The sequence below is a fragment of the Vidua macroura genome, chromosome 5, assembly GCF_024509145.1.
Source record: "Vidua macroura isolate BioBank_ID:100142 chromosome 5, ASM2450914v1, whole genome shotgun sequence".
In the NCBI taxonomy this organism is placed as follows: domain Eukaryota; kingdom Metazoa; phylum Chordata; class Aves; order Passeriformes; family Viduidae; genus Vidua; species Vidua macroura.
Genome location: NC_071575.1, coordinates 17,161,271 through 17,175,193, shown reverse-complemented (window position 1 = coordinate 17,175,193; position 13,923 = coordinate 17,161,271). Strand labels below are relative to the sequence as shown.

Genomic DNA, 13,923 nt, shown 5'->3' with positions numbered 1-13,923 from the left:
TGATAGAGTCAGAGTGCCTGAAGTCTGCTTGAACAGACTGGAGGTCTGGATTTTCGTAGCAGAGTAAATTCTGGGAGTTCTGCAGCAATTAGTGCTAAACTACCCTGTTGGTAACACCCTGGGGACTCATCTGTGTACTCAGCGATGGAAAACCTGCTGCAAACATGACACCAAGTGCATTGTTACCAGTGCAGGACATACCTACCTTACTCCCAAAATCTCCTTGAAGCGACAGAAGAGCTGACTGCAGAGTGCCCAGTTTCTCCTGATAGCCTGACCTCCCACAGCAGTCCAGTCACAGTCCCTGAAATTCCCTCCCTGAAAGGAGCAAACTGGCCTTAGGAAAGATAACGCCATGACCCGAGCCGTGGTATCCCCACTGCGTTCCACTACATAAACCTGCCCAGCCAGTAAGAAAAAACAAACACTATCAAGCAGTCAAAAAACGTCCATGAGAGGGCAGCAAACACCCAATGCAGGAAACTTTTTTTTTTATCCTTCCAGATGATTTTCAGGTCGAAAATGATCTACTGAATATTTTTTGCTAAATAGAGTTGGATTTCAACAACAAAATCTCAGAACATTTTCCTCCGCTAAAGAGACTGAACCTAGAATTAATAAATACCCGAGAAATGCAAAATTACCCTTCTTTTTAAGTATTTGATTTTTCAATTGCTCTAAAAATAGACATGCTCTTGTTTATAGTATCACCGCACTGGAAAATACTGTAAAAATATTCGTCCAAAAGAATACTTTTACCTTAAAAAATTTAACTGAAACATATAAAATCTTGGTTAGCATACCTGTACTGGAAAATTCACCTTGAGATAACATTCAGAGATGGCGGGAAATGAAGATGTGAGAAAAAAACGTGGATGGGTAGAATTTCTCAGAAACATGATTGGACAGAATTTACTGCAAGATTATCCATTTTAAAAAAAGTGAAGTAACTGTAGAAACAGAGAAGCAGCTCAGGAGAATCCATGCAAGCAAGTGAAACCGAGATACATAAGACATGAATCTTTGAAAATAAGAAATCGGAGCATAATTTAAGTGAATCAATAAGTGGGGTAACTTTCTATGAATGAGCTTTTTCTTCTAAGCTATCACGAAATGTCAAAGCTTTAAAAATACATGAATCATTTTAATAAACCAGACACTCTCTGTTTCCTATCTGAAACACAAGAACGCACCGAAAAGTGAGAGAAACGCCGAACCCATTGTGCCTCGGAGAAGGGAAATTCACACAAATCCCGAAATTTTCTGCTCACGGGTCGCGCCATAGAGAAAGCGGGGAGGTGGCGGGAGCCAAGCGAAAGCCCCGCCCCCTTCATCTGCAGTCCTCAACCAGGTCGGACCAAACTCCATAAAAGCCGCGGCGCGGCCGCCGCTGCCTCACACCGCCGGTGTCGGGAGCAGCCGGAGGACTCTCGTCATGTCTGGCCGGGGCAAGGGCGGCAAGGGGCTCGGCAAGGGCGGCGCCAAGCGCCACCGCAAGGTGCTGCGCGACAACATCCAGGGCATCACCAAGCCGGCCATCCGCCGCCTGGCTCGGCGCGGCGGCGTCAAGCGCATCTCGGGGCTGATCTATGAGGAGACGCGCGGGGTGCTCAAGGTCTTCCTGGAGAACGTGATCCGTGACGCCGTCACCTACACGGAGCACGCCAAGAGGAAGACGGTCACGGCCATGGACGTGGTCTACGCCCTCAAGCGCCAGGGTCGTACTCTCTACGGCTTCGGCGGCTAAAATTTTGCGTTCCTTTCGGACCACCGTAACAAAAACCCCAAAGGCTCTTTTAAGAGCCACCCACGTATTCCTTTAAAAGAGCTGTGTTACAATGTTGCAGAGATTTGAAGTCTTAAATATTTCCAAAATTGTTAATGTAATCGTACTAATCCTTTGTGAATAGTCTCAAACGTGTAAGTTCGCTGTTACAAAGGAAGTCGTCTTTGCCATATGATCTTCAGTGTTCCAAATTCTCATAAAAATCGCCTCAACTGTAATAAAAATATTTTTTAATGTTCACCAATTCAAGCAATTATGTAAAATGTTACTCCATGCTTTGATTTTTTAAAATTTTGTGTTTAACTGAGTATAAAGAAATTTGATACTTTTGACTAGGGGAAAATCGGAAATTTGCTTTGGGATTAATGTTTTCTTTCTGATATTCCTATTTACCCCCCTTTATTTCCTTGTCTATGATTTATTTACTTCTCAAATAAAAGAGTAAATCTAATACTGCTTTGTAGTGATCATTTGGGGGGTGATTTAGAGGGGGTGGGAAGGGAAGGAGGGGGAAGGGAAGGGAAGGGAAGGGAAGGGAAGGGAAGGGAAGGGAAGGGAAGGGAAGGGAAGGGAAGGGAGGAGACTGGACAAAAAAGCAAATTATGAATCTAGAAGTACATTTTGTTGAAAAATGTATCAAAGGAAGCCTTGTTTTGATGTTTTTCTTTTTCAGAAGAGAACTCCAGTCCTGAGCTCACTTGAAGAATATTTTTGTTGTACTTCATGATTGAAAGGAAAAACTCGATTTTAACTTTATATAAAACCTTTGAAAATCATTTGACACTTTCAAACAATGATATCAATAAATTTTTGTGGTCATGTCCGGTGTTCTCAAACCTTCATGAGTAGGGGAAAATTAAATAGGAGACCAATACCATATTCCTTTTCAATTAATTTCACCAAAAAAAGTCGATGGCTTAACTTATGCAGAATTTCCTACTGAAATTAAAACATTAAAAACGTGAAAATAGTAGCTTTAAAATTATCTTAATCACTACAGCTTGTTAAATATCATAGCTACACACTTGCGTTATTGGATTTTTTTGAGTGCCTCTCTTTCAAGGTACCAGCCCATCTGTCCGTTGTGTCTTTGGGTATAACGTGCCTATTCACGTAAGGAGCTCTGTATGGCACTGAAAGAACATTTTCCTTCTTTTGTAACCAGCCCATCATTAAAAATGGTAAACCAAAACAGAGACACAAAGAAAGAAAAAAATGAAGTGCAAGTAGCTGCTGAATTTTAGCCTCTACGTTGTTTACAATCTGTCAGGAGACTGGCAGAGATGCAGAGCCGGAGAAGCAGAAGGGATGCGAGCACTGTGTCTCAAATCCCGGTTCGCCCCAGGCCCTGGACCCGCACCGAGCGCGTTGGGGTCGGAGCGGGGTCGCAGCCGCGGGTCCGAGAGGCTCCGGGCAGAGCTCCGGCCTCCCCGGGCCCGGCTGGGATCCCACGGCAGCCAATGAGATCGCGCCTCTGGCAGCCAATCAGAGAGCGGGCTGCTCTATAAATAGCGGCAGTGGAAGCAGCGCTGTATTCATTTCTTTCTCTCTCTCGTGTCTTGTGTTCCTGCAGCGATGGCGCGCACGAAGCAGACGGCGCGGAAGTCGACGGGCGGCAAGGCGCCCCGCAAGCAGCTGGCCACCAAGGCTGCCCGCAAGAGCGCGCCGGCCACGGGCGGCGTCAAGAAGCCGCACCGCTACCGGCCCGGCACGGTGGCGCTGCGCGAGATCCGGCGCTACCAGAAGTCCACGGAGCTGCTGATCCGCAAGCTGCCCTTCCAGCGCCTGGTGCGCGAGATCGCGCAGGACTTCAAGACCGACCTGCGCTTCCAGAGCTCGGCCGTCATGGCGCTGCAGGAGGCCAGCGAGGCCTACCTGGTGGGGCTCTTCGAGGACACCAACCTGTGTGCCATCCACGCCAAGCGCGTCACCATCATGCCCAAGGACATCCAGCTGGCCCGCCGCATCCGCGGCGAGCGCGCCTGAGTCTCCTGCTGTAGTTCACGCAGACCCAAAGGCTCTTTTAAGAGCCACTACATGCACAATAAAAGGAGCTGTAGCGCTACTTAAAGTTTCCCTTGAAATTCAGCCGGGATGTTTTGCAGAACAGCAAAATAACAAGTGCTTTAAAAAAACTTCTTGGGGAAAGTGTGAGAAATGTAAGTTAAGAGGGTGGTTAGTGAGCCTCAGGCAGGATGGAGGGATTTACATCTCTGGATGTGACACAGCTTTGAAGAGAAAAAGCGAGGTAGAAGGGGCCTGACAGGGACATTCCTGTGTCTGGAATCGGCCGTGCTCAGCCCTGGCTGGCTGGTTCAAGGCAAGAGCAGAAACTTCCTGTGTAACTGTCCTGTCAAATCTCACTAACAGATTGCCTTAAAGGGGCTGCTGCCCTGCTCCCACAATTCTTAACGCCAGAAACAAGAATATCCATTGCAATAAGTCAGGTTTGATTATTTCAGATTTGATATATATCATTATACCTAGTGTTAAAACAATGGACTACCTTGTTGATGGCACAGGGTGCATGAGGCTTGCAGTACAGAAAAGTAACTGAAAAGGCCAAGAAACTGACTGAAAAGTACTGTAGACAAGAATAATTTACCAAACTTTTCCAGATTTGTTACCATAATAACACAAAATTGGGGGATAAGGTTGTGGGTTTTAGTTTGTTTTGTTTTATTTTTTTTGTGGAGGGGGTATTTTCAATAAGTTTTATAGAGTGAAAATTTATATATTCTTGCCCTAATGAGAGTAAATGTATTTGTCTTTTAATTTGCATTTCTCTGGTAGTGATCACCGTATATGATGTCTGCTGAGTTGTCATTTCTGCAGCCAGTTCTTCAGCATTCTTCATGAGTTTCTGGAAGGACAATTATATACACCTGCAGTTTTCAGCCTTCAAAGAACCCACCTTTGTTCAAATTCTTTCAATGAAGCAAGGTCAGTCTAACAAGAGTCTGAGAATCCAATGAAGGAGTTTAAAACTAAACATCGGATTCATCAGTAGCTGATGTTTCTCTAGTTATTTTTGGAATCATCTCCCTTTCTTCTCTCCATCTGCAAAAATTCACATCTGGTACTTGGGATGCCAGAGTCTTGAGGACTGCAGAGCACTTGAAGGCTGCTGTTAGAAGCCAGAGTGGCCACCTGTAGTCTTTAGAGGCTTCTGGGCACTATTTGCCTGCTTAGAGATGCTGCGCTGCAGACCCCGTCTGCCAGAGACTGCACTTGGGTGGTTGGGAAATGAAAGCAGAAAGACTTGCAGACTCTACCAATCAGATAGGATAAAGATTTGTTTGGGGGGTTCTGCCTTTTATCCATTTTTTATTTCCCCCCTTCTTTTTTCTTCCTCCCATGTAAAGCCCCCTGAATAAATGTATTGGTTGTCATTGCCTGATTTTGGAACAAGGTTGGAATGGAAGGAGAGTTATATAGTGTAGCATGATGAAGATTTATCCTTATCTTGATTAAGCAGCATGATGTTATAAGAAAATTTTAACTAATAGCCTGGGGAGAGAAGGAGATATTTCAGTAGGCCATAAAAATTCCATGTTTTTTTAAAAGTCAGAGAAAATAATAAATTAAAGGATAACCTCAGCCTTGGTTTCTTCCTTCTGCTTTAGTTGTAATAGAGCATATTAACACTAACCAGGAAAAATAAATAAATAACTAAATAAATAAACTGTGGTATTTCTAACAAGTAGCACCATGTCAATGCTGCAAGATCCTACCCAGTCCCTTTTAGCAATTTTACTGGAGATCACTGAAATATGGCCTGAGAACACAGAGAAGATATTAGCAACTCAGCAGTCATAATTAATCATTTCCTCATTCGTTTTTGAGAGCGGTTTCCATAGACTGCTATCAGGGAATGTTCTTTATAGAGCCTGGGTGTGCACTATAAACAGGCACCAGTGACCCCTGCCTCTTTATTTACAATTGCCACACTTCTAAGGTTTTAGCCCTTTTAACCTTTGCTAACCTCGAATTTGGGCCTAGTTACGAAGTTTAAGTCAGTTATAAATTGCAAGTGTGTAGCAACGAGTAGTATCAGGACGGAGGCTACTGAAGTCTTAGAGAGTAGGCAGATATAGTGTTAATTTTAATATTATAATAATAGAGTTCTTTTTAAATTACATCTAGGCACAGTCTCTGTACTCTTCTCACAGGAGTACTGCCATGTATAAATTCTCACCCCTTACTCTGCAAGTGGTGATGTACACACAAAAGAATAGAAGATAATAGAATAATTTCAACTAAAAGAGACTTTGAGTGATCATCTAGTACCAGATGTGGAACGGTTTCTATTATTTAATACACCATATAATATCAGAACTGCAGGAAAACATTCCAGATGGTCCTAAGGCAGGTGGGAGAAAGAGATGGATGGATCTGAAATTTATGAATGGAAAAAGAGCATATGAAGGTATATATACAGGTATATAACATTTACATATATGTGTTTATATTTACTTTCATACCTACCTCACTATGCCATGAGTATTTCTTGTATATACCATGTTTACCTCGTGTGTATTATTTCAGAAAAATACCATATGAAGCCTCTTACAGGGTTCCCCACATGCCATACTCAAGTACTTGAATTTTAATTTCAGAACACTTTGGCTGGTAATATTTACAAAAGGGTTTTGGAAAAGCTGGAGTTCATTGTCAAGGACAGAGGAAAAGATGTGACAGCAAAGAAGCAAAATCAATAGAAATCTCAGTGCTTTATTTATGAATTTGTAGAAAACTTGACCTCTCTAAAATACTAAAACAGTGCCAGTCTGTAAGACTTGGCACAACCCAAAAATTGAACTAAAGGCCAACTGTAATTTCCTGACTACAAAGTTTTATTGGATCAGCTGAATTCTGCTGAGTGTTGGCTTTCGATCTCCCCATGCATGTTCCTCTAATGACTCAGTTTTCTTGTCATCAAATAGAAAACACTTGTCTTTTAACTCTCAAAACTGTATGAGCTTATTTCCTACAGGTCTCCCATTGGCTAAATCTGCCAAGCCTTGACAGCTGCTTTCTTTTCCTCAGCTGATGTGGTGCCAAACAGAAGCCACAAAACTTTCTCTGTGTCAGTGATCTCCATGTAATGGGAAAATAGAAGAGAGGTGACTTGTCAGAAACAACCAACCACCGGATTCTCTTTGCCTTTCCAGGTACTCATTGGTCATCTTCTCCAGCCTGTCCTCAGCCTGAACATATCCACCCACCCATTCCCCCCCACCTCCACCCCCCCAAAAAAAAAAAAAAAAAAAGGCAGAAAAACCAATTAGACTAAATTATTGACTTTCTCAATTATTAACCCTATCATCAAGCTTATAATCTTAGCACTACTGTTTTAGTCATGTGACAGACGTAGATCTCTGAGATACCCAGTTAAAATTTCAAGAGTACATCACAGTAAAAGCAATGATAGAGTATAAAAGTTAATAAAAACTATTTGAAACTTGATAATGTTTTTCTTCTAATGCTAACTCAGGTTATACCTTCCCCAAAGCTTTAAAGTAAACCTCGACTGCTCCAAATAGACTGTTTTACACAAAATATCAAGTTCAGGGTGGGGGGAGGGAAGAGGGACAGGGAAAAAAAAGTGTGGGCTGTCTGACTTGGTATATTTTCCACTTGCTGTGTTTGAACACTCATTTGCTTTATGCAATTTACTTATTGCGTACAGTTGAATGGGCATTAGAAAGCACATCACTAAAACAGCATGCAACACTGCCTAAAACAGGAAAGCAGCTTAAGTACTTGATATTACTGGCATACTTACATTGGAATAGCAGTAACCTTTTAGAATTTCAGAATATCCTTTTAAGAATGTATAAGGAAGACAGCGTCTCAACTCTCTTGTGCAATGTAGTGGCTCTTAAAAGAGCCTTTAGGGTGTGAGAAAAAGAATTCAGGATCACATAGAATGCAGAGAGGGCAGGAGACTCAGGCGCGCTCGCCGCGGATGCGGCGGGCCAGCTGGATGTCCTTGGGCATGATGGTGACGCGCTTGGCGTGGATGGCACACAGGTTGGTGTCCTCGAAGAGCCCCACCAGGTAGGCCTCGCTGGCCTCCTGCAGCGCCATGACGGCCGAGCTCTGGAAGCGCAGGTCGGTCTTGAAGTCCTGCGCGATCTCGCGCACCAGGCGCTGGAAGGGCAGCTTGCGGATCAGCAGCTCCGTGGACTTCTGGTAGCGCCGGATCTCGCGCAGCGCCACCGTGCCGGGCCGGTAGCGGTGCGGCTTCTTGACGCCGCCCGTGGCCGGCGCGCTCTTGCGGGCAGCCTTGGTGGCCAGCTGCTTGCGGGGCGCCTTGCCGCCCGTCGACTTCCGCGCCGTCTGCTTCGTGCGCGCCATCGCTGCAGGAACTCACAGCAAATCCAGGGAACTGAGGCCAAGAAATAAGCGCACCGTGCTGCCGCGGCCGCTTTTATAGACTGCACCGCTCCCTGATTGGCTGCCAGGAATACGCCGCTCCTATTGGGTACCTTCAATTTTGAAAAGCCCGCCTCGAAGGCGCGCGCCTTCCCCAACGGCTGCCCCCCCTCAGCGCCCCCGCCGCTTTTGTTTTAAGGGTGGTCTCTCTCTTATCGCAATTTTTACAGCCTCCCTCAAAAATGAGACCTTTACGGAGAAATGTTCAAACGGAAAATGAGAAATTGCAAATTATGCTGAGCTGGATACATAGAAAATTCATGGGTTTTTTTCTGTAATATACTTTTTTAAAAAATTTTGTCGAAATATGAATCATAACAGTGTTTTGGGACTTGGATTTTTTGGGGGCTTGGATTTACTATGGGGTGCGTAGGGTTGTGTATTGTGAGGGAGTTTTCGTGGGAGAGGTTCTCTGCTTTGGTTAGCTTTCATCTGGCAGGGTAAATGCATTGGGATCAAAATTAATTGTAAATGCAAGTTTTCTAATCCAAGGGAGAGTACTTTCAAATTGCTGAATCTTTCCGCATGCAAAGTATCCTTAGGCTGTTGGTGAAGCGCAGCAAGGCGACAGGTGAAAGTTCAATTTTCCTCACTGTATGCATTTGCAGTATCTCCCTAGTCTGACAGGTGAGCTGTCGTTGGAGCCCGATCAGGAGGGCTTTCAGGTGAAAGGCAGGTACTGAGAGCACGTACAGAGAACACCTCTAGCACCCCGAATTAAAAGAAAATGTATTCCTAGCCTTAAACTCAGTGAAAGGGCAAATAACGGACAATTTCCTACACATCACATTCAGAGGACGAAGGGGACCTTTTTAACATTGGTAATTGACTTAGGGAGACGATATCTCTCATCTTGCTCTACAGTCGACATTAACTTCATTTAAATATAAATAGGTATCTACTTTTACTGTTTACACAATAAAGGGGGAAATCCCCCGACATGAGATGCCTGCAGGGAGATCCACACATTTAAGCCGTCACCACGGAACAGCAGGCTACGTTTAGATTGCTTTGCTATTTTTTTAGGTATCTTAGACACTATCCTAAACGTAGAACATTCAAATAAGTAAGACGGTACTCAGCCTATTAGCAGCAACATTAATGACCTGGCAAGTAATTAAAATAAATGCTTTCTACAAATACGTCCATGAATTAGGAAATAATCAAAATTTAAAATTTTGCAGCCAACAGATTACATTAAAGCAACACAGCTCTCTTACAGTTTAAGTGTGCGGCTCTTAAAAGAGCCTTTGGGGTTGTTGTTACGGTGGTCCGAAAGGAACGCAAAGCTTTAGCCGCCGAAGCCGTAGAGAGTACGACCCTGGCGCTTGAGGGCGTAGACCACGTCCATGGCCGTGACCGTCTTCCTCTTGGCGTGCTCCGTGTAGGTGACGGCGTCGCGGATCACGTTCTCCAGGAAGACCTTGAGCACGCCGCGCGTCTCCTCGTAGATGAGCCCCGAGATGCGCTTGACGCCGCCGCGCCGAGCCAGGCGGCGGATGGCCGGCTTGGTGATGCCCTGGATGTTGTCGCGCAGCACCTTGCGGTGGCGCTTGGCGCCGCCCTTGCCGAGCCCCTTGCCGCCCTTGCCCCGGCCAGACATGACGAGAGTCCTTGGGCTGCTCCCGACACCAGCGGTGTGAGGCAGCGGCGGCCGCGCCGCGGCTTTTATGGAGTTTGGTCCGACCTGGTTGAGGACTGCAGATGAAGGGGGCGGTGTTCCCGCCCATTTCCCTGTTACGTCACCGATGACGATCCATCGTTCGGTGTTACGTGTTTAGGGCGCTGCAAAGTCTGGCAAGTAAACCAAAGAATGAACATCCTCCAAGAAAAAAATTCCAGCGATGCGCGTGTTCATACAGTTGGAAAGCTTTCTCCTCCCCGCCCAGATGTGTATACACCACTTGCATATGTGCGTGTATTATATTTTGTTGCACTGGCAGTGGGTGCTGTGCTTTACTTCAAATTCTCGTTATTTTCATTCTGTCGTTTATTAATACTTTTGGTTAATTTGTATTCAAAGTGCTGTAAACGTTTCTTCACTCTTTTTAATGATTTGAGATATCTTAACAGCTTTATTTTTCATAATAATATTTAATTTTATTGGTTTCTTTATTTTGATCTTCACCTCCTATTTCTTAAATATTCCAATTTTACATCAGCAACTTTTTGTCTGTAGTCACATATTAAAACAGAAGGTGAAATAGAATCTTTTTTATATTCTTAAAGTTATATTAGTTTGTGACTTCTGCTAATTTTGCTCATTTTGAGTTACTGCAGAGGGGTAATTTTTTGGGTTTTAATTTTTTGCAAAATGACCTTTACCATAATTATAGACTGAAATTTCTGCTCCTTGATTAGTAAAAAAATCACTCTGCTTTTTACTATAGATTAGGCTTTTCAATATTTATCTTTTTGTGTGTGTGTGCATGTGCGTGCGTCTATATCAATACTGGAAACAAAAGATATTCTGAATTACCTTCTGTGAAAGTCAGGAGTGGTCTTAGGACATTCCAAATGTCATCATCTAAAAACATCCTGGGCTGGTACAACTGAAAACTGATTCCCAAATAAAGTTGGTTTTCTCTTGTCCTTTTATGTATGAAAGGCAAACATAATTTCTATGTATCCTTTTAAAGTGTTAAAATTTAAAAATCATTCATTATATGCTACTTTGAATTTGGGTCAACATTAGTAAAAGAAAATATTGCCAAACATTATATTTTAAGAATATATATGAATAAAATTCTGGAAATATCTTTGTACTTTCAAACAAATAGTTTTGAATTTAGGGTAAGTATTGTATAAGTTTTCATATTCCTTATTTTCCACCCACTGGCAGCTGCTACTTCCTTCCCCCTTCAAAATATTCTGTGTCACTCTCAAAGGAAGAACGGAAATGCACTAAGCCCTCTGTGAACGAGGCAGGTTGAACAGATCCCTGCTTTGCACTGTATTCATGCTCTTGAGATCTGCCATGCTGAAAACACAGATTTCATCTGGAGGAAAGAAATAAATTCTTGCCTTGCACTGAAAACCTGAACACTTTTGATGGACCAGCATATTCCTACAAGAGAGGAGAGCTCAGAGGAGAAAGGCAAAACCTCAACGAACTGGAGGAATAACGCACTGAAAAGAAAACTGTGCTTATTTCAACATCAGGGAGATGGAAGGGTTACCATGGTTTTAGACAAGAGAACTGCACCAGTGAATCATCAGATTTCCTCAGATGACTAACAAAAACTCCTTCCTGAGCAAGCCAGATGAAAATGAGGGGTGGGGAGGATGGGCCGTGTACCAATAAACTTGTGAAAACTGGAGAAGAAATGTAAAAGTTTGGAGATAGCAACAGGCTTGAGATGATTTCAATCAACCTATTCCCTCCCAGGGACTGGGCAGGGGGGCAGCATTGATATTGAGCATATAGAAACCAGTAATGAGAATTTTGTTTCTACAGTGATTAAACTGTCTATTGCAAATGCTTTATTATGCTTGGCTGCAATTTCAATACAGTATCCTTCCGCTAATTAAAAATACAATCTAACATTAAATATACTCATTAGGAAAATTTAAAATTAAATGTTAAACTCTCCTCATGTCATATCTGAAAGAACATGGATGGAGAGTATTCAACTCCTACAGCATGGAGATCGGATCAGCTGGGAACTGCCTCCACACAGGACTGTAAACTGCACAAGATCTGACTTCTTTGGCAGTTCTTAAGCTACTAAATCTACCCCAGTGGTCTTTGTTCTGTTTCCCCGTGCCCACACACCGCACCTTCAGTTCAGCACATAAGCCATGCTAGAAAGCTGTGCTTACTAAAATAGACCAGCACACATCATTTTGGCAAGAATTTTTTTAAGCACAGAAAGCTCTGATTTTAAGACTGAGGCACAAAAATCAATATTTGCATGTGTGGATTTACCATTTGGAAGGAATCTTCTGGCATTAGCATAAGTGCAGAAATGCTTTCTGCTGTCCAAGCAAAACTAGCAAATACTGCAAATTTAGTGTAATGGCTGGTGCACTGATAACTAATTTAGTATTTTCCCTGCATTTCCCTGCTAATTCAGACAGTCAGAGGTCAAGAGACCCATTCTCATCTTTTTATTTAAACACTCCCACTGGTCAGGGGTAAGAGTTTGGGCTGTACCCCTGGTTTGGGCTGTTTCCAACTTTCTTCATGCTGTCAAATTCAGAAAATACACAGGGACTGATAAATCAAGAAAAGACCTCTGTCGTGGTCCAGCATCTTAGGCTGACCTTTGAGGATGCAGTTTGCCATTCACATAGAGTGGCTTACAGATCACATGAGCCACGGAGACGCAAAATCTTCCAAAAATTGTCTTGTGGGCATGTTGTCTGAGTCACTGCTGGGAGGAAGGCTTGCATGGGCCTCACCCCCATCACTCCATGCACAAGCTGAAGTCTTGCAGGCTCACGGAACTGCTGGAACAGCTGGGGTAGCTTAATAGGTCCAGGAAAAAAAGGCTGGAGGAAGTCCTAGATCAGGTTTGGGGTGTTGGGAAGTTAATGAAATACCCAGTTCTTCACATGAAGCTTTTATAGGATGTAGGAGAGAAGGGACAGGGTCAATAAACTGTAAGGGGGGGCAAGGGCAACAATATTGAGCAAATTCTGGCTGTGGCCATAGCATTCCTGGGCTTGTCTGAGGGAAAACACCGAAGAGTGCTCTAACAAGTGCTCCAGGGTGGCCTGTGGAGCTCCAAGCTCAGTAGCACTTCATGCAAATCTGCTCCTGCAGTCCAGTAGAGACACAGTAAACATCTAACGTGCTATTCATCAACCCCAGCTGACTTGGATGCTCAGGAGCTTTGCTTCTCTCAAATCCTTTCTCTTCTTTCTAAACTGGCATTTGATTGAAGCAGCACAGGTCTCATGATGCACTGTCCCTTGATTAAGTCAGAAAGATGAATCCAGAAAGAATTGTAAGCACCACATTTTTTGCACAGCTGAGACTGAGTAGCTCCTCTTGTTGCTCATGCAGAGCTGGTCTGGGCAGTACTTTTTCAGCTGAACTCTGCCAACCCTTACAGAGCTGTAAGTACTTAAAAGCAGCTGAAGTACTGCCTTGTCCAAATGGTCTCTCTGGGGCATAGTTTTCCAAGTGCAAATCTAATGTGAGCATCCTTGTAGGAATTTATTGAATATTGTCTCGGGCTATGCATTTCTGAAGGAAGCCAACTCTGAAAAATGGCGATATGCCTTTTGTTAGTGACTCCAGACACTGCTGCTGTGCTCTGTTTTGTTACAGCAATACTTGGTTGGAAAACAAAAAATTCCAGTTGAAAACCCCAGGCACATACAGGGATTTATTCATGGTCATGCTCTGGACAAAGCAGCTTGTCTTTAAGGATACAATAGTTAGGGAATTCACCACAATGGCCAGGTCCTGGCCAGGTCAGACCAGCCATCACCTGGGCTATGCTGAGGCAATAGCATGCAACTGCCCTCATGTGCAGAACTTGGCTCTTCTCTTCGACAAACTGCACAAGATTTCTGTTGGCCCATACCTCAAGCTTATTAACATCCCTTTTGTCTGAAAGTATTACTTTTGACCCTGTCTGCCTTCTTCACTTTGTGCTATCCACACTAGCTAAGTGTACATTCTGCCTCAGCACCCAGGTTGTTCCAGAAAACACTAAATAATAGCAGCCCTGGAGCATTGTTTT

At 43.7% G+C, this 13,923-nt stretch overlaps 4 protein-coding genes across 4 annotated transcripts; 2 read left to right on the top strand and 2 right to left on the bottom strand.

Annotated features, from left to right (window-relative positions):
* The first annotated feature begins 1,402 nt into the window (after nt 1-1,402).
* Nucleotides 1,403-2,237, top strand: LOC128808012 (histone H4). Its single transcript, XM_053978775.1, has one exon. The coding sequence runs from the start codon at nt 1,436-1,438 to the stop codon at nt 1,745-1,747; it is 312 nt and encodes a 103-aa protein (XP_053834750.1). The 5' UTR covers nt 1,403-1,435; the 3' UTR covers nt 1,748-2,237.
* Nucleotides 2,238-3,355: 1,118 nt separating this feature from the next.
* LOC128807996 (histone H3) lies at nt 3,356-3,851 on the top strand. The gene has a single exon (XM_053978757.1). It carries the CDS (start codon nt 3,362-3,364, stop codon nt 3,770-3,772), a length of 411 nt encoding a protein of 136 aa, XP_053834732.1. The 5' UTR covers nt 3,356-3,361; the 3' UTR covers nt 3,773-3,851.
* Nucleotides 3,852-7,089: 3,238 nt separating this feature from the next.
* LOC128807994 (histone H3) lies at nt 7,090-8,302 on the bottom strand. Its single transcript, XM_053978755.1, has one exon. The coding sequence runs from the start codon at nt 8,147-8,149 to the stop codon at nt 7,739-7,741; it is 411 nt and encodes a 136-aa protein (XP_053834730.1). The 5' UTR covers nt 8,150-8,302; the 3' UTR covers nt 7,090-7,738.
* A 1,155-nt stretch (nt 8,303-9,457) lies between these two features.
* LOC128808014 (histone H4) lies at nt 9,458-9,843 on the bottom strand. Its single transcript, XM_053978777.1, has one exon. It carries the CDS (start codon nt 9,828-9,830, stop codon nt 9,519-9,521), a length of 312 nt encoding a protein of 103 aa, XP_053834752.1. The 5' UTR covers nt 9,831-9,843; the 3' UTR covers nt 9,458-9,518.
* Nucleotides 9,844-13,923: the final 4,080 nt, after the last annotated feature.

What these genes read in the sequence shown, in the direction of transcription:
- LOC128808012 (XM_053978775.1), top strand. Translation starts at nt 1,436, where the DNA reads ATGTCTGGCCGGGGCAAGGGCGGCAAGGGGCTCGGCAAGGGCGGCGCC.
- LOC128807996 (XM_053978757.1), top strand. Translation starts at nt 3,362, where the DNA reads ATGGCGCGCACGAAGCAGACGGCGCGGAAGTCGACGGGCGGCAAGGCG.
- LOC128807994 (XM_053978755.1), bottom strand. Translation starts at nt 8,149, where the DNA reads ATGGCGCGCACGAAGCAGACGGCGCGGAAGTCGACGGGCGGCAAGGCG.
- LOC128808014 (XM_053978777.1), bottom strand. Translation starts at nt 9,830, where the DNA reads ATGTCTGGCCGGGGCAAGGGCGGCAAGGGGCTCGGCAAGGGCGGCGCC.